The 27524-nt window shown below is 38.3% G+C and overlaps 2 protein-coding genes across 3 annotated transcripts in view; one reads left to right on the plus strand and one right to left on the minus strand.

Annotated features, from left to right (window-relative positions):
- The window catches only part of LOC150077844 (large ribosomal subunit protein eL30-like), a 36542-nt gene extending 14216 nt beyond the window's left edge, over positions 1-22326 (minus strand). The window contains exons 1-3 of one of the 2 annotated variants that reach the window (XM_090385447.1): positions 22265-22326; positions 22092-22135; positions 3788-3933 (exon numbers count right to left, since the gene is read on the minus strand). In XM_090385447.1, the coding sequence (XP_090241573.1) occupies positions 3788-3933; positions 22092-22112 (167 nt within the window). In that variant the 5' untranslated portion in view covers positions 22113-22135; positions 22265-22326. The other variant, XM_090385446.1, reaches the window with a different exon arrangement.
- A 169-nt stretch (positions 22327-22495) lies between these two features.
- Oseg4 (intraflagellar transport protein Oseg4) overlaps positions 22496-27524 on the plus strand; it is a 270266-nt gene continuing 265237 nt past the window's right edge. The window contains exon 1 of the mRNA XM_090385309.1: positions 22496-22617. Coding sequence (XP_090241435.1) covers positions 22594-22617 — 24 coding nt within the window. The 5' untranslated portion in view covers positions 22496-22593. The remainder of the gene's footprint in view (positions 22618-27524) is intronic.

Consider the following 27524-nt stretch of genomic DNA (forward strand, 5'->3'; position numbering starts at 1 on the left):
CACATTAATACAGGAACTCCCCGACTTACGAAAATTCGACTCTACTTAAGTTTTTGCCGGATGGTGCAAACTTAAAAAAAACGTAGAAACGTATTTTGCATCCTGTAGGTATAAATGGAGGTATCGTGAAAATATTGTAATGTGACCTCAATAATTTTTTTTTTTTTTTTTTTTGTAATTCGTTCCTCCAAGTCCTTGGAAGTTTAAAATTTCGCTATACAGTATTACTAGTCTATTTATCACTCTAAAAGGTCATATTTATAATGGAAATTGTACTACCCTTTCATCGTTATCATAAACAATTTTGAACACTTTTGTGATATTTTTCTAAAACATGTTTCTGGAGGTCATGACCAAAAAAAAAAAAAAAAAATAAAATAATAAATAAATAAATAAAAACAATTTGCACGTTGTGGTTTATCGGGATTTTCTATTAGTGCATCTAATTATAAATGGGTAGTAAACTCGATCTTATTGCATTTGCGATAATACCAATAACTACAATTGTGTGGGTTTTTATGCTATTATGGTGAAATGTGTTCCCCGTCACTGAAATCTTCAATCATATAAAAAACAAATTTTCAGAAACTTCTCTTCATAGCAACCAATGGAAAGTGCAAGAGCTGGCAGTGCTAGGAAATGAAACAAAATTGAGTTAGAAATGAAGATGAAAATGATTAAGAAGTACAAAACAGGACAAAGTTTGTCATCTATTAAAAAGGAATTAGGTCTTGCTGCTTCAACAGCGAATACTATTTTAAAGGACAGTGCGTGTATAAAAGAGCATGTCAAAGGATCAACGCACTTAAGATCAACAGTGATCACAAAACAGCGTTCAGGTGCTATATCGAAGATGGAAAAGCAGATTCAGAAGCGAGTGCCCGAGTCTAATGACCATTCAAGCAAAAGCAACAAATATTTATAAAGATATTAAGGATAAGTAGTACAGCGAACCCCAACTCAAGTTCATGGAAAGCAATGGGTGGTTTAATAGGTTCAAGCATCGTGCTGGTTTCTACAACGTTAAAGTATGCGGTGAAGTCGCCAGTGCCAATTCTGCAGCTGCAGAGAAATTTTGTGATGTGTTGGAAAAAATTATTGATGAGGATGGCTACTGAACGCAGCAAATTTTTAACATTGACAAGACTGCTCTGTATTGGGAAAAAATGTCGGATAGAACATACATTGCCAAAGAGGAAAATACAATGCCAGGTTTCAAGGCATCAAAAGATAGGGCAACATTCTTGCTTGGGGCTAATGCAGGGGGAGATTACAGATTAAAACCACTGCTTGTGTACCATTCTGGAAACCTGCATTTAAGGGCATCAATAAAGCCACCGACTGAACCAGAGAGCATGAATAACAATATCTCTCTCTTTGAGGACTAATTTAAATGCTGCTTCAATCCCAATGTTGAAAAACATTGTAAAGACAACGACATTCCTTTCAAGATTTTGCTTCTATCAGATAATGCTCCTGGACATCCTATGCATCAAGGTGATTTCAATCCAAATGTGAGAATCATATTTCTACCGCCAAACACAACTTCACTCATCCAACCTATGGATCAGGGTGTTATTTTAAATTTAAAAGCATGCCATCTACGCACATTTACTCAGGCACTGTCTGCAGTAGACAATGAGAAAAATTTTATGTTGAGACTTTTGGAAATCTTATAATATTTACCATGCCATCTTAAACATTAATAAGGCCCGGGAGGAAATTACTACAAGTTGTTTAAATGGCGCATGGAAGGAAATATATTCCCACGGCACACAATAGGCTTCGAAGGATTTGAAAAAGACGAATCATACGGAGAGATTACAGATAAGATTGTAAAGGTGCAGAGCTACTTCAGTTGGAGGTTGATGCCAAAGACGTGGAGGAGTTAACAGAGGAAGAGAAAATGCTGACGAAGCTCCAGATGAACCAAATGAGGAGCTAAGACGATTCATCACCAGAGAGATGGCAATGGCAAGGTTTGAAAAGATGGATCCTGACAGCGAATTCTTAAAAGTTAACAGACAGGTGAATGATATGCTTGCTAGAAAGAACTCTACGATGAAAAGAAAAAAGCCACCACCCAGTCATTCATTAATATGTTCTTTTGTAAGGTTGATAGGCCAACCCCTTCTAAATCTCCACAGCCCTCAACCTCCACAGTGACGTATTTATCAGCTGAAGATGTAGATTCCGGCAATGATGCTTGAGAGGTAAAACTTACTGATGTCATGCCTAGCCCTCTCTTTTTTTGTAATTTTATAATTTTGAAATTGCATGCTTTTGTAATTTTTCCCGTGAATAATATAAAAAATTGAATAAATAAATAATTCTATTTACATGTTGAACATTTCTTTTTTGATTCAATCAATTCAGCGAGTGCTGCACAAGCATGGGGGGAAATTCCGACTTGCATAACGTTCCACGGAAAGCAACCCTTATGTAAGTCGGGGAGTTCCTGTTTGTTTGTTCGTTATTTGGTTTTTAGGAGCATTAGCAACTAAGGCCATATTGCTCTGGGGATATGCGGTGGTCATTCCCTGACCTTTCCGCATCCTCCGTATTTGGTGGTCAAGGGCTCGAACCCTGGCCTAATCAACAAGCGTGTGCTACGCACTGCCACTCCTGCCCACCTGGCTACAGAGGCGCCGGGGAGTTCCTATATTATGTTTAATGATTTTATCACATATCATACTAAATTTTTTTTTCATTCTCAAAGACTATTGTTATGTATAGGTATACTCAATAATAATTTTATTTTATTACACAATATCACTTATAAAAACATACCACGAACTATTTGATAATAAAAACTCAAAACTGTTATACGATTTCGTATAACAGAATATAGGCTTAGTGGTTTGCGATAAAAATATTATGTTGAAAGGGGTTCACGAGTCAAAAAAGGTTGGAAGGGTGGTTAATGACATTAACCAGGGTAAGCTACTGCAACAAGATCTAAAAATAATTAGGCAGAAGGGCTGAGAAATGACAGTTGAAATTTAATATTTACAAATGCAAGGTACTGCATATGGATAGAAATAATATCGGATCAGCATACCAACTCTATGGTAATACACTCAGGATAGCAGAAATGAAAATGATCTGGGGGTTTTAAGTGTAGTGTAGTTGTAAAATTAGGTAAACTGAGTCATGATGAAGAGAATGTTTTCTAACTAAAGAATTTCTTTAGAAGCACTAATGGTTGCAGCATCTGTAGTGCATAACAACACGGCCTGTGATGTTTTTTTCCTTCCCCCTTAATAGATACACAGCTTCTGGCATCAAACTACGTTGCACAATGTTTTTGCAGCATTACTAGTAATATTCATGATATGTTCATTTATATACACTAATGATTAAAATGGCCATAATATGCATTTTCACACATGCAAACAAACTGATTGTCTAAATAGTAATTAAGCTAGCAATATTGCACAATGACTGTAATAAACTTACAGAAACTTTTACATTGTTCTGTGTCTCTCAGTGGAAGCAAATTATCTTTCATCTGTACTGATAAAAAATGAAAGAATATGCATCCACTGACAAAGCTACAATTAAATAATCAAGATGTACAAAAATATTTCAAATACCATTATTATTATTATTATAAATATTATATACTTCTGACATTAAGTTCCTGCATTTGTTAAAAAATATTCCTGGTTGTGTTGTGATGCACTGTGTACAAGTTAATGACATTCAGTTAGCAAAAAACCAAATAATTAATAACACCAAGACCCTTTTTTAATTCAATTAAACTTTAAAAATTTTAGCCACTTACCTCAGCTGTGGAGTATTGTTAGCAATGATCACTAATTTTGCTTTTCCTTGCCTTAGTGTCTTCAATGTTTGCTTATATCCTAATACAAATTTGCCTGATTTCATTACCAAAGCAAGTCGAGAGTTGATACTCTCCACAGCCTTTTTCTATAAATAAAGAAATAAAAATTACAGTAACTTCTAAGATTCAAATGTTGATTTCAAAGTGTCTTCTTTAAATATTGTATAAATCTGTTGTTCTGGAATAATGCCAGTTTCATGCAATAAAGGTCTCCACAAATTTAAATTTGGCATTGATTGATAGTTTTATGTTTCTGTTTATGGTACCAACATATCTGAATAAAAAATATGTTGGTACCATTAGAAAAATTTATTAAAACTGAGTATTATTAGTGGCCAAAGAACAAAGCATTTACAAAATTTTGAAAGTTAAGGAGTCTGTCAGAATTCCTGTTATCAGTCATGTTATAAACTGAGAAGTACTATTGCTGGGCTAAAAAAAAAAAACTAAAATATCTCTGTAAATCAGCATCAAATTAAACATTATCAGATTTTAGAAAGCATGACTACTTTGTGCCAATAATAGTGACTAATGAATTTTTCAAAATTCATTATTTGGATTTACTCTTCTATTTAAATTATTATTCACTGCAAAAACCATAGTTTAGCATATTATATAGTTATGAGCAATAAAGATTTTTTATAAATCAAAACAGGTGGGGACTTTGAGTCCTCGGGTCATTCAATGTCTGATGAAAATGTTGAAAAAGTGCATTGTTATCCATGAGGCCAGACAGCATAAGATTAATGATAACTGTGACATTCCAGGACTATCATACGGTATATGTGCAGATTAAATTGTAACTGAAAATTTAAACATGAGGTGGATTGCTGCAAAATTTGTGCTGCATTTGCTGAGTGACAAAGAGAAACAGAACCAGTTTTCTGTGTGCAGAGGACTGCAAGCAAAGAAACTTCCTTTCCAAGGTCATAACAGGAGATGAAAGCTGGGTTTATGTATATGACATAAAAAAGCATCAGTGCTTCCAGTGAAAAAGTATCTCCACGTCAAAAAACAGGCAAGGGAGGCCAAATAAAATGCCAAGAGCATGCCGATTGTTTTCACCAAAACTGAGGAAGTTGTTTATCAGGAGTTCCTTCCACCAAGCTGAACTGTAAATCACCAGTCCTACATCAGGGTTTAAGGTGTTTGAGGATATCAGGAGATAATGCCCAAACAGATGGTGTACTCAGAATTGGTTTTGGCATCACAACAATGTGCCAGTCCACACAGCTTTGTCAGTTCGGCAATTATTAGTCAAAAATGAAATGGCAATGGTCTCAAGCCCTCCATATTCTCCTGAACTGTCCTCACCCCATGACTTCTTACTGTTCCCCAAAATGAAAATCTGATTAAAAGGATGTAGCTTCAAAGACAATGCAGAGATTCAAATTTAACCACAGAAAATGCTGGACATCATTACGAAACTTGTTCCACAAATGCTTCAGTGAGGAATCACTGGGTATTTATTAATCTATAAAGTCTGGAGGGGACTACTTTGAATTAACGTTAGTATAAATTAATTTATTACCCAGTCTGGAAACTTTTGCTTTGCACCTCGTAGATATATATATATATATATATATATAAATAATATTTAAATAATGTTGAAAAAGAAGTATTACTTAAAAAAATAAAAAGGAGGGTACAGCACACATCAGAGGCAGCAAAAAGCATATTCCTCTACATGATGCTTGAAATATAGTCATATAAATTATAATAAGGTTTAAAATAATAATAAAATAATGCCAACAGTACGGCAAGACAAGAGCGAAAAAACAAAATTAAACCTAGATTCAAATCTAACAGGGAGGGAAGAGAAAGGTAACAAGAATAAAAATATATTGCAACGGAAACTCTAAATTAATTTAGAAAATCTAATTATACGAATAATAATTCATTGAAAATTTAAAGCCAATTAAATAGAAATTTAGCGGTGCCCCCTCTGATGGGCACCAGGTCCAAATTTATGTGAAATATCACCAATAAAAGATTTATTGGATTTAAACCATTTAAACCATTCACAATAAAACAAAACAAAACAAAAATAGACTGACCATTATGCCTCATCTCAACAGAGGAAGGAATCGCTGCATTTCGAACGCTAAACAAATCGCCACAAAGGCGAAACGATCGCAAGATCAGTCTGCCACACCGATCCCCAGATCGAACCGCCAATGCAGGGAATTGAACAGCGGTGGTCCTGATGCAGCGAAAATCAAAAATAGAACAGACAAGAGCACTCCAGTGCAAAGCCACACTACCGACAAAAGTAAACTTAACCCGTTTATATAAACAAATAATAAACTATAGATGGCAGTACAGGCGCAGTGTTAGCAATTCGCCCAATACTATCATGTGACATAATTATATTTAAATAACGTTGAAAAAGAAGTATTACACTAATTATACGAATAATTATTATTTGTATAATTAGATTTTCTAAATTAATTTAGAGTTTCCATTGCAATATATTTTTATTCTTGTTACCTTTCTCTTCCCTCCCTGTTAGATTTGAATCTAGGTTTAATTTTGTTTTTTTGTTCTTGTCTTGCCGTACTGCTGGCATTATTTTAAACCTTATTCTAATTTATATGACTATATTTCAAGCATCATGTAGAGGAATATGCTTTTTGCTGCCTCTGATGTGTGCTGTACCCTCCTTTTTATTTTTTAAGTAATACTTCTTTTTCAACGTTATTTAAATATAATTATGTCACATGATAGTATTGGGCAAATTGCTAACGCTGCGCCTGTACTGCCATCTATAGTTTATTATTCGTTTATATAAACGGGCTAAGTTTACTTTTGTCAGTAGTGTGGCTTTGCACTGGAGTGCTCTTGTCTGTTCTATTTTTGATTTTCGCTGCATCAGGACCACCGCTGTTCAATTCCCTGCATTGGCGGTTCGATCTGGGGATCGGTGTGGCAGACTGATCTTGTGATCGTTTCGCCTTTGTGGCGATTTGTTTAGCGTTCGAAATGCAGCGATTCCCTGACCATTATTGGCCTTGTGGTCCTCTGTTGAGATGGGGCATAATGGTCAGTCTATTTTTGCTTTGTTTTGTTTTATTGTGAATGGTTTAAATCTCTGTTTGGTGATATTTCACATAAATTTGGACCTGGTGCCCATCAGAGGGGGCATCGCTAAATTTCTATTTAATTGGCTTTAAATTTCAATGAATTATTATTCGTATAATTAGATTTTCTAAATTAATTTAGAGTTTCGTTGCAATATATTTTTATTCTTGTTACCTTTCTCTTCCCTCCCTGTTAGATTTGAATCTAGGTTTAATTTTGTTTTTCGCTCTTGTCTTGCCGTACTGCTGGCATTATTTTATTATTATTTTAAACCTTATTCTAATTTATAGGACTATATATATATATATATAGTCATATATATATATATAAATATATATACAGTTATGTCCCTGAATCCACTGATTCAATTACCCATGGTTAACCACAGGAAAAAAATTAAAAAACTTAACACTTACTACTCGTGTGTCCGGCAAGATGCTGCCCTTCTATTTTTTACAATGTTGATTTTAAATCGAATAGCTTATCTTTATTTTTTACAATGTCACCAACATTATAATGGTTCTTCAGAGTTTAACGGCCGCATCAGGCACCTCCGTAGCCAGGTGGGAAGGAGCAGCAGTGCGTCGCACATGCTTCTTTATTAGACTGGGGTTCGAGTCCGTCACCACCAAATAAGGAGGATGCGGAAAGGTCAGGGAATGACCACTGCATATCCTGGAGCAATATGGCCTTAGTTGCTAATGCTCCTAAAAAAAAAAAAAAAAACGGGCGCACTGTTTTCAAACTTTTGAATAATCTTAGTTTTTGTTTAATTTGAAAGCACAATCCTTGCGTTTGCCAATTATTTTCGTGATTTCTAAACAAAAAAAAAAAAAAAAAAAAAAAAATTCCGACATCCTTGACAAATAATGAAACAAAATTTGTCCTTTTGCGGTGCAATGAAACAACAATTAACATTTGGTCTCTTTTTTTTTGTTTTGAGTGGTAGGTGTGAAGACAGAGGGGTTGCAAGATAATTGGTACACTAATCTCCCAATGACAACTTATAACACTGGTTGTTGTCACTTATTTACAACTTGCAAAATATCTGTTTACACCTATTCTAGTTATTATTTTAATTTTATGATTTCTGGTTGATTTTTTTAAATTTGGAGTCTTGAAGTGTCCTGGATAATCCAATCCTAGTAAATTGAGTCTTCTGTACTTTATAATTACCATATTTAATGTCTTACTGTGTGTGTGTGTGTTTAATTTATCAATTAAACTTTATTGTACGTATGTATGTACAAGAAAATCACGTTATAAACGGGGTCAGCAGGTGTTCGCTTATATTTGCGGTAGGTCTCGAAACGTATCCCCTGCAGATACGGGTGTCTTACTGTATATCTATACTTTTTACTTTTTAATATAAATAAAAATTAAAAGGAAAACTCTGACAACTGACTATTCACGAGATTAAAATATTATAAAAGAAAAATCTTCACACTTCCATTTTTGAAACTAGGCAAGTTTAAAAAATGGCCAAAAAATTTCAGATTTATTAGCATCTGCCAAGGGTATTTTATTCTACCAAATTTGAGCAAATTGGCAACTGCCTCCCCCCATTAGTTGGATCTTGTAGGTATATTAGCAGAGGCATACGATGCAAGAAAGCAAGCTTATACAGCATTAGCCAAAAAAAAAAAAAAAAACCCATCCCACTTCATCCATCCATTCGCTCCAAAAGTTTGTCTAGTTCTGCCATGAATTTTATTAAGACTTAAGCTGTCAACTTCCATGACATATGGAAGTTTGTTCCAGCAATCGACCACCTGCTAGCTAAAGGTAAATTTCTGCACAACTCTTCTACAACTGTCTTTCCTCAACTTGAATTAATGCTCCCTCAGGTTTGTAATCTGAGAAAGAGGAAGAATCCCACTGGCATTGAGCTTGCCCAAACCATCTGAGGCCTTATACACCTCAATCAGATCACCTGTGAGGTGCCTAGTCTCGAGACACTAATTTGCGAAACTTAAGCTTTTCCTCATAAGAGCAACCTATTCACTAATCTTGTTGCCCTTCTCTGTACTCATTCCAGTAGCTCTACATCCTTCCTAAAATGAGGCTTCCAGACCTGTATGCAGTACTCAAGGTGTGGCCTGAACAGTGCCTAGCAAAATTCCTGTATATCATTGACAATACACCATGAGCTACTCTTGCAGCATCTGCACTGCTAAGAAAACTTCATTTGACTGCACAATTACCCCCAGGTCTTTTGCATTCTCCATTACCCTGAGTGTAGTACCACACAATTGGTATGATACTTTGGTTTACCCATATGCAGTACTTAGTATTTGTCAATTACCCTGAGTGTAGTACCACACAATTGGTATGATACTTTGGTTTACCCATATGCAGTACTTAGTATTTGTCAATGTTAAACTTAAGTTGCCACCTCTCTGCCTAACATTTCTAGATCCTGTTGCAGTAGCATACCATTAACAACCCTGCAACCTTCGTACTGTCTGCAAATTTCGATGTTCAGCCTGATACACCTTCATCAATATCACGGATAAATACAGAAAACAAAAATGGGCCCAACACAAAACACCTGGGGGGGGGGACGACTGCACTGATAACATTAGTCCTTGAAGAACAGTATCCATTGATGACCACTATCTGTCTTCTCCCACTGAACCAACCCTTTATCCAAAAGCAGCAAATTGCCCTTAGTGCCAAACTGCTCCAATTTGTGCAGTAGTCTTCCATGTGCAACAGTATCAAAAACTTTCCAAAAATCCAAGTATATGATATCAAAATTATTTTTTGCATCCAGTTCATTTGTGACCACATAATATCCTATCAAATTGATCAGACAAGCCTTCACCTTAACAAACCCATGCTGTGTCTGAACTATAACTGCAGTCTTGTCTAGATGATCCTGCAATGCTTCTTTAACCAGTGACTCCATTATTTTCCCTGGAATGGAAGTTAAACTAACAGGTCTGTAATTACTTGTGTTACCCTTTAATCCCCCCTTTGTGAACTGTGGATACATTTGCACATCTCCAGTCCATGGGACCTCCCGAGTCCTCCAAGGATCCTCTCATAATTATAGCTAAGGATTTGCTTACTTCCTTTGCTGCCTTCTCTAATATAACTGGATAGAACCCAGCTGCACCAGATGCCTTTCTGATGTTTAACTTCAATTTCACCTCCACTTTTCTCTCAGTTATTACAAAATTATTTAGAGTTTGATAAGCTTCTGAGCTCCACTTCCCCACAGAATTCATCATGTGCGAATTTAGATACAAAATACTCATTTAGTTCGTGAGCTACTTGAGCAGGATCACTGACAGTCAATCCATTGATATCAAGTGGACCAATCTGATTCATCCCCTACCTTCTAGAGTTTACATAAGTAAAGAAATCTTTGCATCCTTTGCCAAATATTTCTTGTAATCTGCCTTTGCTGGCCTAACCTCCTTTGTGACTTATTACAGTGTAGCTTATATCTACCATAGGCTTCTGTCTCCTGATAATTTATATGCATCCCATACATTTTTCTTCTCTGCCACAAGTCTCATTAGTTCATCTGACAACCATTTAGGCCTAAACCTTGAGCAGCATTTCTTTGTTGGTATGAAAAGCATAGTAGCTTCTAAGCTGTTGGTCTCACTGTATAGAATTTGAAAATTGTCAGACCACTGTAGTCATGTATACATGTGTCCATATGTGTGTGTACATACACTGGTATTCAAAGAAAGTGTATCATCCCTTAAAATTGTAATTGTTGTCCGAATAATGTAAGTATATCGCAATATTTCTTATAGATTGCATCAGATAAGATTGACATGCGTATGTGATGACATAATATTGCATCAACTGTTACTTTCAGCTATATAGGCGCACTCTGCAAGAGTTGCAATCTTTCCATGCTTGTGTCAGGGTGGCGGAGTTATGCCCAGTTGACGCCATGAAGAAAGAGTGCTATTGTTGCTTTACACGAGGAAGGATGTTCTTCCCATCATATTGCTTATAGTGTCTTGTAATGTCAGGTATATATATTCTTTCCAAACTCAAGAATACTAGTTCTGCTGATAGGAAAAAAGGAACCGGACAAAAACGAGTCTCTACACCAAAACAGGACTGCATTTTGAAGTTTATGCCTTAAAAACCATAAAGCTTCTTCATCTGAGCTGAAAAGAGAATGGGAAGAACATACTGGAGTGGTAGCAAGCGCAGTAACTTTCAAGATGCTTCTTCAAAAATGTAGCCCGTTGTCCTAAGAAGAAGCCCCTCCTCACACAAAAAATGAAAAAGGCCCGATTACTTTGGTGTAAGGAGCATGTCAAATGGACCCCTAAGCAGTGGAAGTCAGTTATTTTCTCGGATGAGAAGAAATTCAACCTGCATGGCTCTGATGGGAGACAAATGATTTGCTGTAGACGTGGTGAAGAATACCATCCAGACTGTATGGTGTCTACAGTGAAATTCCCTACCAGCCAAATGATATGGGGGTGCATTTCGTATCACGAAATAGGTCACCTGCAGTTTATAAAAGGTTCCGTAAATGACAATGGATACCTGGCTATATTGAAAGGTAAATTGCTGCCAACCATTAGAGTCCATTTCAACTTGCCAAGTAACTGCATCTTTCAGGAGGACTCTGCTGCTTGTCATCGGGCAAACAGTATAAGTAGGTACTTCTGTAGTAGCTTGTGATGCAAGAAAGCAAGTGTATGAGCTTATGCAGCATCAGTCAAAAAAAATATATATATATCACACCATTCCCTCCAAATGCCTGTCCAGCTCCTCCTTAAATTTATTTAACCTATCAACTTCCACAACAACAGATGGAAGTTTGTTCCAGCAATTAACCACCCGCTGGCTAAAGGCAAATTTCCGCACATCTATTCTACATCTGTCTTTTCTTAATTTGAATTTATGCCCCCTTAGGTTCGTAATCTGAACAAGTGGAAGGATCACATCAGAATTCAGCATGCTGAACCCATTCAAGGCCTTATACACCTCAATCAGATCACAGTGCAGGCGCCTAGTCTCCAGCCACTGCAATTTGCAGAACTTAAGCCTCTCTTGGTAAGAGGATCTCTTCAACCCCCTCACCAATCTTGTTGCATTCTCTGTACACACTCAAGCAAATCTACATCCTTCCTAAAATGAGGCCTCCAGACCTGTATGCAGTACTCAAGGTATGGCCTGACCACTGCCTTATACAGAGGGACAATCACCTCCTTTTCCCTGATAGCAAAATTTCTATATATCATTGACAAAACTCCATAACCTGCCCTGGCAGCCTGTCTGCATTGCTCAGAAAACTTATCTGACTGCACAATTACTCCCAGGTCTTTTTCATTTTCTACCACCTTAAGTGTAGTACCACACAGGGAAAAAAAAAAAAAAAAAAAAAAAAAATCACACCACTCCCTCCAAATGCCTGTCCAGTTCCTCCTTAAATTTATTTAACCTATCAACTTCTACAACGACAGATGGAAGTTTGTTGAAGCAAGTATGAGCCCCTGGAGCAATGCCCAGCTGCCAATCCTTGTTCCATCACCCATCTGCATTAACAAATTAAGCAATAATTGCAAAATTTTTGCATTATTTTCTCTGTCAATTGCAGTAGTGCTAAAAAAGTAGGATCCCGCTAGCCTATGTCCCTGTCGACACCATTACTCATGCACCATGTTGAATGCACACTGCTTCACTCCACATTTGATGTTCACTGGCTCTAGCTCAAATTATGGCTGCTGACATGACTATTTATGATAAAACAAGGCCTCAGTAACTAAACAACATTCATCTTGTAAAAAGCATTCACAGAATTGTCCCATAGTATCAGTATTAGCAAATAATGCAAAAAAGCAAACTTATAGAGCATCAGCCAAAAAAAATAAATAAATAAAAAAGTACTACCCACCCCACCTGTCCATCTCCAAAAATTTGTCAAGGTCTTCCCTGAATTTATTTAGACTATCCACTTCTTAAAAAACAGATGGAAGCCTACAGCCTTCCTAAAATGAGGCTTCTGGACCTGTATGCAGTACTCAGGGTGTGGCCTGATCATTACCTTATACAATGGGATAATGACCTTATCCCTGCTAGCAAAATTCCTGTATATTATTGACAAAACCCCATGATTTATTGTGGCAGCCTATCTGCATTGCTCAGAGAATTTCATATTCGACTGCACAATTATCCCCCAGGTTTTTTTTTTTTCAATTTCCACTACCCTCAGTGTAGTACCACACAGTTGGTATGTTACTCTGGGGTTACTGCTGTCTGTATGCAGTACTTTGCATTTACAATGTTAAACTTCAATTGCCATTTCTCAGCTCATCTGCCCAACTTTTCTAGATCCCATTACAGTAGCATACTATCATTACTGTCACTAACCACCCAGCCAACCTTTGTATCATCTGCAAACTTGGACAATAAGCCTGATATGCCTTCATAAATATCGAAAACACCAATGAGCCCAATACCGAACCCTAGAGGACTCCACTAATAATAACATTAATCCATGAAGGGCAATGTCCACTGATTACACTCTGTCTTCTCCTAATCAACCATCCCTTTATTCATAGCAGCAACTTGTCTTTAATGTCACACTACTCCAATTTATACAGCGGTCTTTCATGTGCTACAGAATCAAAAGATTTCCTGAAATCAAAGTATATGATATTAGCATTAGTAGAGGCATATGATGCAAGAAAGCAAGCTTATGCAGCATCAGCCAAAAAAAAAAAAAAAAAACTTCCACTTCACCCTTTCATTTGAAATACCTGTTCAGCCGAGCCTTAAATTTATTTAGACTATCAACCTCCACAACAGGGGATTAAAGTCTGTTCCACCAACCAACTACCCACTGGCTAAATGCAAATTTCCGCACATCTATCTTTCCTCAATTTGAATTTATGCCCTCTCAGGTGATTATTCTGAGCAAGAGGAAGAATCCCATCAGCATTGAGCATGCTCAAACCATCCAAAGCTTTATACACTATGAGATCACCTCGCCGGTGCCTAGTCTTCACACACTGTAATTTGCAAAACTTAAGCCTTTCTTTGTAAGAGCAACCCTTTGTTCCATTCACTAATCTTGTTGCCCTTCTCGGTACTCGTTCCAGCAGCTCTACATCCTTCTTGAAATGGGGCCTCCAGACCTGTATACAGTACTCAAGGTGTGGCCTGACCATTGCCTTATACAAGGGAATAATCACCTCCTTATCCCTGCTAGAAAAATTCCTGTATATCAATGACAAGACACCATGAGCTACTCTTGCAGCCCATCTGCACTGCTCAGAGAACTTCATATCTGCCTGCACAAGGTCCTTTTCATTCTCTACCACTGTCAGTGTAGTACCACAGAGTTGATACGTTGCTCTGGGGTTGCTGTTTCCCCATACGTAGTACTTCACATTTTTCAATGTTAAACTTTATTTGCCACCTCTCGGCCCATCTGCTCAACCCTTCCAGATCCTGTTGCAGCAGCATAGCGTCAGTAGTGTCCTTAACAACCCTGCCAACCTTTGTATCATATGCAAACTTGGACATTAAGCTTGATATACCATCATCAATATTATTTATAAATACAGAAAACAATAATGGATCCAACACTGAACCCTGAGGGACTCCACTAATAACATTAGTTCACGATGAGCAGCGTCCATTAATTACCACTCTCTGTCTACTGCCACTCAACCATCCCTTTATCCATAGCAGCAATTTGCCTCCAATGCCACACTGCTCCAATTTGTGCAGCAGTCTTCCATGTGAAAGAAAATCTAGAAAATTCTTATTTTCTAGAGTAGCTTTATATTCCTAGTTACGATACTTAGTTTAAAGTTTAACTTAGACAGAGATTTCGTAGATATTACTTAGTATCGGTAATGGTATCAAATCCACGTGTCACAAATTGAACGAGAGGTCTTTTAACCAAATTTAGTCGATTTATTAACCAATTGTTATATCAAATTATCTTCTATAAGTAGATTATAGACCTAGTCAGGATCCTTAGTTTATTCTAAATTGAGATAGCGAGATTTCGAAGCTAATCAATACTTACGAGTCCGTAGAAATACCATTCGTGAATTCCCGCCATTTTTACACGATAGCATAAGCTTAGTGTAGTATACTGCATAATATAATATTGTCAATTAATCAGTAAATCTATTAATCTTGATAAACTTTATTGTCAATTAAATTGTATTTTTAACTCTATAAATATATATAACGACTTAATCGTAACAAATAATTAATACATAACTATAGTGGTACACGTGATACGGAAGTTGTATAAAGGGAACACTAGATACCGAAAAAAAAAAAAAAAAAAATATATATATAACATAACTGTTTTGGGATATAACTTAAGGATTTAATTTTTGTTTTAAATTTTATTGAATTAAATTGGAATTATGACTCTGACCAGAGCAGCAAAGCAAAAGGCTCAAGCTAATGGGAGTGCTGTGGTTCAGGGGAGAACTGGGGGGGGGGGGGCAGTTGCCCTCTGAATCACGGTCTATTAAAATGCACTGTTTGCTTGATGTTTGCGGAGCAGTCGGGTACGGGACATGATACTGCCAAGGGGGATGTCTTTGTGTGTGCACGATGTAAGGAGTGCAAGGAAATCAGGCGACAACTCAGCGTTGTTATGGGCCTTTATGAGACCTTGAAGGACAGGGTGGATGCCCTCGAAGGAAATAAATTGAGGGGCCCATCAAGCTCTCAGCTGCCCACATCAACGCCAGAGCTTGCACTTGGTCATCAGGCAACACAGGGGCAGTCCCCTAGGCAGAATGCGCTGGTCCCACAGGAACTAGTAGTTGTTGGTGACTCTATTGTCAGGGAAACGGGGAAATGTCTGCCAGGGGCAAAGGTTGATGATGTTGTAGAGCGGATATCATCTTTTAAGGGCACAAAAGGTGATATAGTTGTACACGTTGGCACTAATGATATTAAGAGTAGGAGACCGGCGGAATTACTTAGCAAGTACAGGTCACTGTTGAACAAAAGCCGTGAATTAGGGTTGAACTTGAAAGTGTATGCAATTCTGCCCAGACACGATAGGAGGGAGTATATGATGAGAGCCTTGTCGATCAATTCGGCCCTGGAGGGATTGTGCAAGGCTCAAGGGGTAGAATTTTTTTCAGCCTGGACTGTACTTGTTAACAGGAGAGATTGCTTCTACAGGGATGGGATACACTTAAATAGAAAGGGTGCAAGAATTTTTGCTGATGCTGTCGAGGCAGTGTTATGTGGGTCGGAAAACTGCTAGTTGGGGGGGATACAAGGACTAATAGATTAACAGTAGCCACTGGCAGAGGTGGAAGTGATTCTTGCACTGCTTCTATTCAAATGAGCAGAAGTCTGAAAAACAAGATGCAGGATATTTCAGAGACTGCTGGTAGTCATTGCGTTACAAGTAAACACATGGGTAGTGTTAGGGTAGCTAAGAATAGAAACAGGTGCATGTATACCTGCGTGTACACCAATGCTAGGAGTTTGGTAAATAAATTTGATGAATTTGAGGTATTGCTCAAAACATCAAAGGCAGATATTGTTGGGATATCAGAGATGTGGTGTCACACAGATATAAGTAATGCGGAACTGGAATTTGGGGAATACAATGTATATAGAAAGGATAGACAGGACAGGAGGGGAGGAGGGGTTATGCTATTAATTAAGAAACACATAAAGTCAAAGGAAGTGAAGCCAGTTGACATCGATGGACAGGGCAGTATCGAGTCAGTTTGGTGTGACATAAGCATAGGGAAATCAAACTTGAGAGTAGGAGTGTGCTATAGGCCTAATGACTCTGATGAGTATAATAATATATTGTACAGGGAAATAGAGTGGGCCAGTAAATCAGAGAGTCTTATAATGGGGGATTTTAATTTCCCAGATATTGACTGGAATTTGTGGGTTGGTCACTCGCACACTAGCAAGGCTTTTGTGGATTTATTGGATGATTGTTTTCTACATCAGCATGTTCGTGAGGCAACAAGAGGGAGCAATACTCTTGATCTGATTATCAGTAGTGATTCTTCATGCATTAAGAACCTGCAGATAAATGAACCACTAGGTGGCAGTGATCACAGTGTGTTGAAGTGGGATTTACTCAAGGAGGTAACTACCATCAGAGGTAAAGGTTTTTGTTTTCGTAAAGGCGACTATGATGGTCTGAGACAGTATTTAAATTCTATACAGTGGGACCAACTGATGATGTTACCAACAGCAAACTCAAAATGGGAAGCATTCAAGGATCTAATCTTGGTGGCTACCAGGCTTTACATACCAACTAAGAAATATTGTTCAAGGTTTAGGCCTAAATGGTTGTCAGATGGACTAATGAGACATGTGGCAGAGAAGAAAAATGCATGGGATACATACAAATTAATGGGTGACATGGAAGCCTATGATAGATATAAGTTGGTCTGTAACCAAGTCACAAAGGAGATTAGGCAGGCAAAGGCAGACTACGAAAAATCCTTGGCAAAGGATGCAAAGAAAAACAGAAAGGAGTTCTTTACATACTTGAACTCGAGAAGGAAAGGGATGAATCAGATTGGTCCACTGGATATTGATGGTTCAACAGTTGAGGATCCTGCTCAGGTGGCTAACAATCTAAACGAGTATTTCGAATCTACATTCACGCATGAGGAGTTATTCAGGAAGGAGAATGATGTAGGTAAAGTAAACATTGGCAGTGAGCTGGATGATTTTGTAATAACTGAGAGGAAAGTGGAGGAGAGATTGTTCAGGATAAACATAAAAAAGGCACCTGGGGTGGATGGGATCTATCCAGTTATATTAAAGGAGGCAGCAAAGGAAGTATGCAAACCCCTAGCCATAATTATGAGAGCTTCTTTGGACTCAGGGGAGGTACCCATAGACTGGAGATGTGCAAATGTAACCCCAATTCACAAAGGAGGATCAAAGGCTGACACAAGTAATTATAGACCTGTTAGTTTAACTTCTGTTCCAGGTAAATTAATGGAGGCACTGGTTAAAGAAGCACTGCAGGATCATCTAGACAAGAATTCAGTTATACCTCAGACGCAGCATGGTTTTGTTAAGGGCAGGTCTTGCCTGACCAATTTGATTGGATACTATGATGTAGTCACAAAAGAACTGGATGCAGGGAATAACTTTGATATTATATATTTGGATCTTAGAAAGGCTTTTGATACTGTTGCACATGGAAGACTGCTGCACAAATTGGAGCAGTGTGGCATTGGAGGCAAATTGCTGCTATGGATAAGGGGATGGTTGAGTGGCAGAAGACAGAGAGTGGTAATCAATGGACACTGCTCAACGTGGACTAATGTTATTAGTGGAGTTCCTCAAGGTTCAGTGCTGGGTCCATTGTTGTTTTCGGTGTTTATGAATGATATTGATGATGGGATATCAAGTTTAATGTCTAAGTTTGCAGATGATACAAAGGTTGGCAGGGTCTTTAAGGACACTACTGACGCTATGCTGCTGCAACAGGATCTGGAAAGGTTGAACAGATGGGCTGAGAGGTGGCAAATGAAGTTTAACATTGACAAATGTAAAGTACTACATATGGGTAACAGTAACCCCAGAGCAATGTATCAACTCTGCGGTACTACACTGACAGTGGTGGAGAATGAAAAGGACCTGGGGGTAATTGTGCAGGCAGATATGAAGTTCTCTGAGCAGTGCAGACGAGCTGCAAGAGTAGCTCATGGTGTCTTGTCAATGATATACAGGAATTTTTCTAGCAGGGATAAGGAGGTGATTATTCCCTTGTATAAGGCAATGGTTAGGCCACATCTTGAGTACTGTATACAGGTCTGGAGGCCTCATTTCAAGAAGGATGTAGAGCTGCTGGAACGGGTACAGAGAAGGGCAACAAGATTAGTAAATGGAACAAAGGGTTGCTCTTACGAAGAAAGGCTTAAGTTTTGCAAATTACAGAGTCTGGAGACTAGGCACCGGCGAGGTGATCTGATAGAGGTGTATAAGGCTTTGAATGGTTTGAGCATGCTCAATGCCAATGGGATTCTTCATCTTTCTCAGAATAATCACCTCAGAGGGCATAAATTCAAATTGAGGAAGGACGGATGTCGGATAGATGTGCGGAAATTTGCCTTTGGCCAGCGGGTGGTTGGTTGGTGGAACCGACTTCCATCACTTGTTGTTGAAGTTGATAGCCTAAACAAATTTAAAGCTCAACTGGACGGGTATTTCGAACGAACGGAGGGGGTGAAATGGGAGAGGGTTTTTTTTTTTTTGGCTGATGCTGAATAAGCTTGCTTTCTTGCATCATATGCCTCTACTAATGCTAATGCTAATGTGAAACAGTATCAAAAGCCTTTCTAAGATCCAAGTATATAATATCAGTTATTCCCTGCATCCAGCTCTATTGTGACTGCATCGTAGTAACCAATGAAATTAGTCAGGCAAGACTTCCCCTTAACAAAACCATGCTGTGTCCGAGCTATAACTGAAGTCTTGTCTAGATGATCCTGCAGTGCTTCTTTAACCAGTGCCTCCATTAATTTTCCTGGAACAGAAGTTAAACTCACAGGTCTATAATTACTTGTGTCAGCCCTTGATCCTCTTTTGTGAATTGGGGTCACATTTGCACATATAGGTACCTCCCGTGAGTCCACGGAAGCTCTCATAATTATGGCTTAGGGTTTGCTTACTTCCTTTGCTGCCTCCTTTAATGTAACTGGATAGATCCCACCCACCCCAGGTGCCTTTCTTGTGTTTATCTTCAACAATTTCTCTTCCACTTTACTCTCAGTTATTACAAGATTATCTAGCTTACTTCCAGAGTTGAATACACCTCTGGCATTCCCCTTGCTGAGTAACTCCTCATGTGTGAATGTCGATGCAAAATATTCATTTAGTTTGTTAGCTACCTGAGCAGGATCATCAACAGTTGAACCATCGATATCAAGTGAACCAATCTGATTCATCCCCTTCCTTCTAGAGTTTACATAAGTAAAGAACTCTTTGCTCTATTTCTTTACATCCTTTGCCAAAGATTTCTTATAATCTGCCTTTGCCTGTAACCAAATCACAAAGGAGGCTTCCTTTGTGATTTTGGTTACTGACCAGCTTGTATCTATCATAGGCTTCTGTGTCATGTGTTAATTTATATGTATCCCATGCATTTTTTTCTCTGCCATGTCTCATTAGTTCATCTGACATCCATTTAGGCCTAAACCTTGAACAATATTTCTTAGTTGGTATGTAAAGCCTAGTAGCTTCCAAGATTAGTTCTTTGAATATTTCCCATTTTTTTGAATTTGCTGTTGGTAACATCATCAGTTGGTCCCACTGTATAGAATTTAAATACTGTCTCAGACCATCTTAGTCGCCTTTATGAAAGCAATAACTCTTCCCTTTACCCCTGATGGTAGTTACCTCTTTGAGTAAATCCCACTTCAGCACACTGTGATCACTGAAACCTAGTGGTTCCTTTATCTGCAGATTCTTAATGCATGAAGAAATACTACTGACAATCAAATCAAGTATATTACTCCCTCTAGTTGCCTCCTGAACATGCTGATGTAGAAAACAATCATCCAACAAATCCACAAAAGCCTTGCTAGTGTGTGAGTGACCAACCCACAAATTCCAGCCAATATCTGGGAAATTAAAATCCTCCTTTATAAGACTCAGTTGGTATGTTTCTCTGTGTTTACTTCTACCAATATGCAGTACTTTGCATTTGTCAAGGTTAAACTTCGGTTGCCACTTCTTAGCCCATCTGCCCATATTATCTAGATCCTGTTGCAGTAGCACACTGTCATTAACAACCATGCCAACCTTTGTATCATCTGCAAACTTCGACACAAGTCTGATATACCTTCATCAATATCATTGATAAATATACAAAACAACAGAGGACCCAACACTAAACCCTGCGGGACTCCACTAATAACATTAGTCCAGGAAGAGCAGCACCCATTAATTACCACCCTGTCTTCTCCCACTCAACCATCCTTTTATCCATTGTAGCAACTTACCCTTAATACCATTCTGCTCCAATTTGTACAATAGTCTTCCACGCGCAACAGTGTCAAAAGCTTTCCTGAAATCCAAATATATGATATCAAAATTATTTTTTGCATCCAGTTCCTTTGTAACCACATCAATTACTTTGGCTTCATTTCTGCATTAGAGGTTTAACAGTAATGTGTGTACATTTGTTACAGTCGAAAAAAATGGCTGGAAAACGGTCCATTACAACTCAAATCCAGGCTGGTCAGGAAACAGCCTGGATTTGAATCTTACAGAACTGTTGGCATCATGTGGTGGCACCTCCATAGACAGGTGGGCAGGAGTAGCAGTGCGTAGCACACGCTTCTTGATTAGACTGGGGTTCGAGCCCATGACCACTAAATACGGAGGATGCGGAAAGGATATGACTACCACATATCCCCGGAGCAATATAGCCTTCGTTGCAAATGCTCCTAATAACCAAATAACTAACAGCATTGTGTGGAATCTGCAGCTGCCAGAAAGAAACCAAAGACCCTTCATAAAGCCATAATTGTTTGGAACCACAAAGTATCAGTTGACTATATTCAGAAATTGATCTTGTCAATGCCTCGATGTGTGCTGCTGTCATCAGGGCCAGAGGCAGTTCAACTAAATATTAGTTTGCACCTAGTGAACTTTTCATTTTGTTTTCCATTTAAAATGATAAACTGAAGCAAACTGAGGGGTTCTGATGCCATCAGTCATAATTGTCGTGTTTACTAAAACTATTGTATAAAGGTAGCAAATGTTCATTTTTGGATATTTTGAGAGCACCTGTCAAATATTACTTAGATTTGCCTCAACTATTAATAAATATCTTGTGATGCTAATCATTAATGTAACGTACCATTGCGAAAAAGGGTTAGAAATGTGAAATTCTTAGGTGATGCACTTTCATACACACACACACACATACACATTTTCTTCCGTCCGTTCATTTGAAATAACTCAAAATTTCCTGAATACGTTTCGAGAAGAATCTACACTCAGGACTGTGAAATTGACCTATAAACTGTAAAAAGGGAATTAATTAGGCCATTGCCAGCTTATATGTTATGCGCTTCGAATAAAATAAAAACTGCAACTAACTTTAATAAGATAAATTCTACATCAAATTTAAAGATAATGACTACTTGTACAAAGAGTACTATTAGATAAGAATTAGGCTTAACGATACCTGCTTCTTCTGAGTCACCATATTTTCTTTGAAAAGAAAAAGACCTAAAGAGGAAATTAATAAGGTGGTTCAAAAACTTAATTACACTAACAAATGCAAAAAAAAATTGATTAATATTTTAACTTATATTACAATTTCTCATAACTCTTTGAATAAATAGCTTAACAACTAACCACGTTAACACGCTGTCCGAAAATGAAAGATCCCCGTATGAAATGAACTCTCGAACTCCGAGTATCTAAAGCATAGATTACGAGACTAGCATAGCGTCTCCTGGCGCTGAAAGCAAATTCCTGAATATTTATTAAAGTGGTTGAAAAATAGTGGTAAACAGTAGTCGCTATTTTTGATTCTCATTTATTCTTTTATTTAAAGTTCAATTAATAAATTGAATGTGCATCAGACGTTATATTAATAATAAAAATTTATTACTGTCGTATAATACAGAGTACATTGACTAAAAGAAATATACTATTTCTTCGCTTTCCTCTCTGTTACTTAAATGTTTATATATTTGAGCAAAAAGGTAAGATTTACGTATTAAGACAATTTATGTATGCATAAAGTGTTGAGTATATTGCTTTCAATAATACAAGCAATTCAGCTTCATAATATTTTCACGTTATTATTTTGACGCTGAACAGAGCTGTTTATTAAAGAGCACAGCTACGAGAGGAAGGGCCCTTAGTCAAATTTCGCTGATTGGCTTCCCTCTCTCTGGATGTAAAATTAGGCCCTGCAACACAGGGACGTGACATTTTGTTCCCTTATTGTTACGCAATTAGTTGAGGCACAGATGCGAAAATTGTTTAGGAAAAAATCCCCCAAAAATTCTAACTGTTTGATAATACTTGGAGTTGTTAGTAAGACCAAATGATGCATGGAAGAGAACTTTTCTGCATAAGCCAAAAAATAAATATAATAATTAATTCAAATGAAATTATTATTATTATGCCATATGGTGCAAGGAAGCCTGAGGCTTATGCCGCACCAGCAAAAAAAAATTCTGAACTACCCCGAGAGAGAGAGAGAGAGAGAGCGAAATAAATAAAAGGGAATCACTAAACAAGAGAATGATGATGATATCCAGCTCAGGATCCTGGGTGTGCCGAGCCCATACTCACCAGATGTGAGCCCCTGGAATGAAATAATAAGGCAGAAATGAAATAATTAGTTGAATAATAAAATTAATCAACCAATTCTGCTTTAAACTTATTTTGACTCACTGCCTCCGCCACTTTGGGAGGTGACTTATTTTTTTATGGAAACCCCAAGCATTAAAGGTATTAGAACCTATATGGGACTCTCATCTGGTGAGTATGGGCTTGGCAAACCCAGGGTCCTGAGGTGGATATCATCATCTTTCTCTTTCTTGGCAATTCCTCTTTCCCTCAATGTAACTCAAAAAAATTTTTTTGACTGGTGCAGCATAAGCCTCAGGCGTCCTTGCATCATATGGCTAATAATAATATACCATGCATGGATTGTAAGTTGAGAATTAGCATTAACAGACAATGTGAGAAATCAAGCTTGCTTGTACAGCATCAGTAAAAAAAAAAAAAAAAAAACCTTTCCATATCCTCTAATAGTTTATGTAGTTCTTCCTTGAATTTATTCAAATTACTCACTTCTACAGCACTATATGGAAGTTTGTTTCCACAATAAAAAATCCCAACTTCAATATTCAAGGACTCGCTACTCATAGGTGAACTTGAGATCCAATATTCTGTTATTCCCTGAGATTTTATATTTGTGTTCCTGGTTTGTGTATCACCTCTCCCAAGGAAGAACAGACCACCCTCATTCGTTTTACTCAATCCCTTCAGTGCCTTATATACTTCAATTAGATGTCTAGTTGTCAGACTTTGCAGTCCACACCTAAGCCATTCATCATATGCACATCTTTACACTCGTACCCATCTGGTTACCCTTTTCTGAACCTTCTCTAGAAGGTCAATATCTTTTTTTAGGTGTGATCTCCAGATTTGAATATAATATTCCAAATTCAGTCTAACCATTGCCTTGTGAAGAGGGATAATGACATCTTTCTCTATAATAACAAAGGCCCTATAAATTCTAGGCAGGATACCATGTGCATTCCTACCTTCCTTTTCTGCATGGAAAATTTCATGTCTGTGGTACTACACTGACAGTGGTAGAGAATGAAAAGGACCTGGGGGTAATTGTGCAGGCAGATATGAAGTTTTTTGAGTAGTGAAGACGGGCTGCAAGAGTAGCATTACCATTAGTAGAGGCATTTGATGCAAGAAAGCAAGCTTATGCAGCATCAGCCAAAAAAAAAACTCACTTCCACTTCACCCCTCTGTTCGTTCAAAATACCTGTCCAGCTGAGCCTTAAACTTATTTAGGCTATCAACCTCCACTACAAGGGATGGAAGTCTGTTCCACCAACCAACCACCCGCTGGCTAAAGGCAAATTTCCGCACGTCTATCCTACATCTGTCTTTCCTCAATTTGAATTTATGCCCTCTCAGGTGATTTTTCTGAGCTAGAGGAAGAATCCCATCAGCATTGAGCATGCTTAAACCATTAAAGGCTTTATACACCTCTATCAGATCACCTCGCTGGTGCCTAGTCCCCAGACACTGTAATTTGCAAAACTTAAGCTTTTCTTCGTAAGAGCACCCCTTTGTTCCATTCACTAATCTTGTTGCCCTTCTCTGTACTCGTTCCAGCAGCTCTACATCCTTCTTGAAATGAGGCCTCCAGACCTGTATAGAGTACTCCAGGTGTGGCCTGACCATTGCCTTATACAAGGGAATAATCACCTCCTTATCCCTGCTGGAAAAATTCCTGTATATCATTGACAATACTCCATGAGCTACTCTTGCAGCCCGTCTGCACTGCTCAGAGAACTTCATATCTGCCTGCACAACCACCCCCAAGTCCCTTTCATTCTCTACCACTGTCAGTGTAGTACCACAGAGTTGATACGTTGCTCTGGGGTTGCTGTTTCCCATGTGTAGTACTTTACATTTGTCAATGTCAAACTTCATTTGCCACCTCTCAGCCCATCTGCTCAACCTTTCCAGATCCTGTTGCAGCAGCATAGTGTCAGTAGTGTCCTTGACAACCCTGCCAACCTTTGTATCGTCTGCAAACTTGGACATTAAGCTTGATATACCATCATCAATATCATTTATAAATACAGAAAACAATAATGGACCCAACACTGAGCCCTGAGGGACTCCACTAATAACATTAGTCCACGATGAGCAGTGTCCATTTATTACCACTCTCTGTCTTCTCCCCCTCAACCACCCCTTTATCCATAGCAGCAATTTGCCTCCAATGTAGTAGTAGTAGTAGTAGTGGCACATGATGCAAGAAAGCAAGTGTAGGAGCTTATGCAGCATCAGCCAAAAAAAAAAAAAAAAAAAAAAATCACACCATTCCCTCCAAATGCCTGTCCAGCTCCTCCTTAAATTTATTTAACCTATCAACTTCCACAACGACAGATGGAAGTTTGTTCCAGCAATTAACCACCCGCTGGCTAAAGGCAAATTTCCGCACATCTATTCTACATCTGTCCTTTCTTAATTTGAACTTATGTCCCCGTAGGTTGGTAATCTGAACAAGTGGAAGGATCCCATCAGAATTCAGCGTGCTCAACCCATTCAAGGCCTTATAGACCTCAATCAGATCACCGCGCAGGTGCCTAGTCTCCAGCCACTGCAATTTGCAGAACTTAAGCCTCTCTTGGTAAGAGAATCCCTTCATTCCCCTCACCAATCGTGTTGCTCTTCTCTGTACACGCTCAAACAAATCTACATCCTTCCTAAAATGAGGCCTCCAGACCTGTACGCAGTACTCAAGGCGTGGCCTGACCATTGCCTTATACAGAGGGACAATCACCTCCTTTTCCCTGCTAGCAAAATTCCTATATATCATTGACAAAACCCCATGACCCGCCCTAGCAGCCTGTCTGCACTGCTCAGAAAACTTCATATCTGACTGCACAATTACTCCCAGGTCTTTTTCATTTTCTACCACCTTAAGTGTAGTACCACACAGTTGGTACGTTTCTCTGGGGTTACTTCTACCCATATGCAGTACTTTGCATTTGTCAAGGTTGAACTTATGTCACACTGCTCCAATTTGTGTAGCAGTCTTCCATGTGCAACAGTATCAAAAGCCTTTCTAAGATCCAAGTATATAATATCAAAGCTATTCGCTGCATCCAGTTCTTTTGTGACTGCATCATAGTATCTAATCAAATTGGTCAGGCAAGACTTCCCCTTAACAAAACCATGCTGTATCTGAGCTATAACTGACGTCTTGTCTAAATGATCCTGCAGTGCTTCTTTAACCAGTGCCTCCATTAATTTTCCTGGAACAGAAGTTAAGCTCACAGGTCTATAATTACTTGTGTCAGCCTTTGATCCTCCTTTGTCAATTGGGATCACATTTCCAGTCTATGGGTACCTTTCCTGAGTCCAAGGAAGCTCTCATAATTATGGCTAAGGGTTTGCTTACTTCCTTTGCTGCCTCCTTTAATATAACTGGATAGATTCCATCCGCCCCTGGTGCCTTTCTTGTGTTTATCTTCAACAGTTTCTCCTCCACTTTACTCCCAGTTATTTCAAGATTCTGTAGCTTACTGCTATAGTTGAATACACCTCTGGCATTCCCCTCGCTGAATAACTTCTCATGTGTGAATGTCGATGCAAAATATTCATTTAGTTTGTTAGCTACCTGAGCAGGATCATCAACAGTTGACCCATCAATATCAAGTGCATCAAGTCAGTTGCATCCCTTGCCAAGGATTTCTCGTAATCTGCCTTCGCCTGCCTAACCTCCTTTGTAACTTGGTTGCATATCAACTTGTATCTATCATAGGCTTCTGTGTCATGTGTTAATTTGTAAGTATCCCATGCATTTTTCTTCTCTGCCATATGCCGCATTAGCATTAGTAGAGGCATATGATGCAAGAAAGCAAGCTTATTCAGCATCAGCCAAAAAAAAAAAACAACCACTAATCCCATTTCACCCCTCCGTTCGTTCGAAATACCTGTCCAGCTGAGCCTTAAATTTGTTTAGGCTATCAACTTCAACAACAAGCGATAGGAGTCTATTTCACAAACCAACTGCCCGCTGGCTAAAGGCAAATTTCCGCACATCTATCCGACATCCGTCCTTCCTCAATTTGAATTTATGCCCTCTCAGGTGATTATTCTGAGCATTAGTTCATCTGACATCCATTTTGGCCTAAACCTTGAACAATATTTCTTAGTTGGTATGTAAAGCCTAGTAGCTTCCAAGATAAGTTCTTTGAATGCTTCCCATTTTGAATTTGCTGTTGGTAACATCATCAGTTGGTCCCACTGTATAGAATTTAAATACTGTCTCAGTCCATCGTAGTCGCCTTTACGGAAGCAATAACCTTTCCCTTTACCCCTAATGGTAGTTACC

The sequence above is a fragment of the Mastigoproctus giganteus genome, chromosome 11 (assembly GCF_048544385.1).
Source record: "Mastigoproctus giganteus isolate SK-2022 chromosome 11, ASM4854438v1, whole genome shotgun sequence".
Classification (NCBI taxonomy): Eukaryota; Metazoa; Arthropoda; class Arachnida; order Uropygi; family Thelyphonidae; genus Mastigoproctus; species Mastigoproctus giganteus.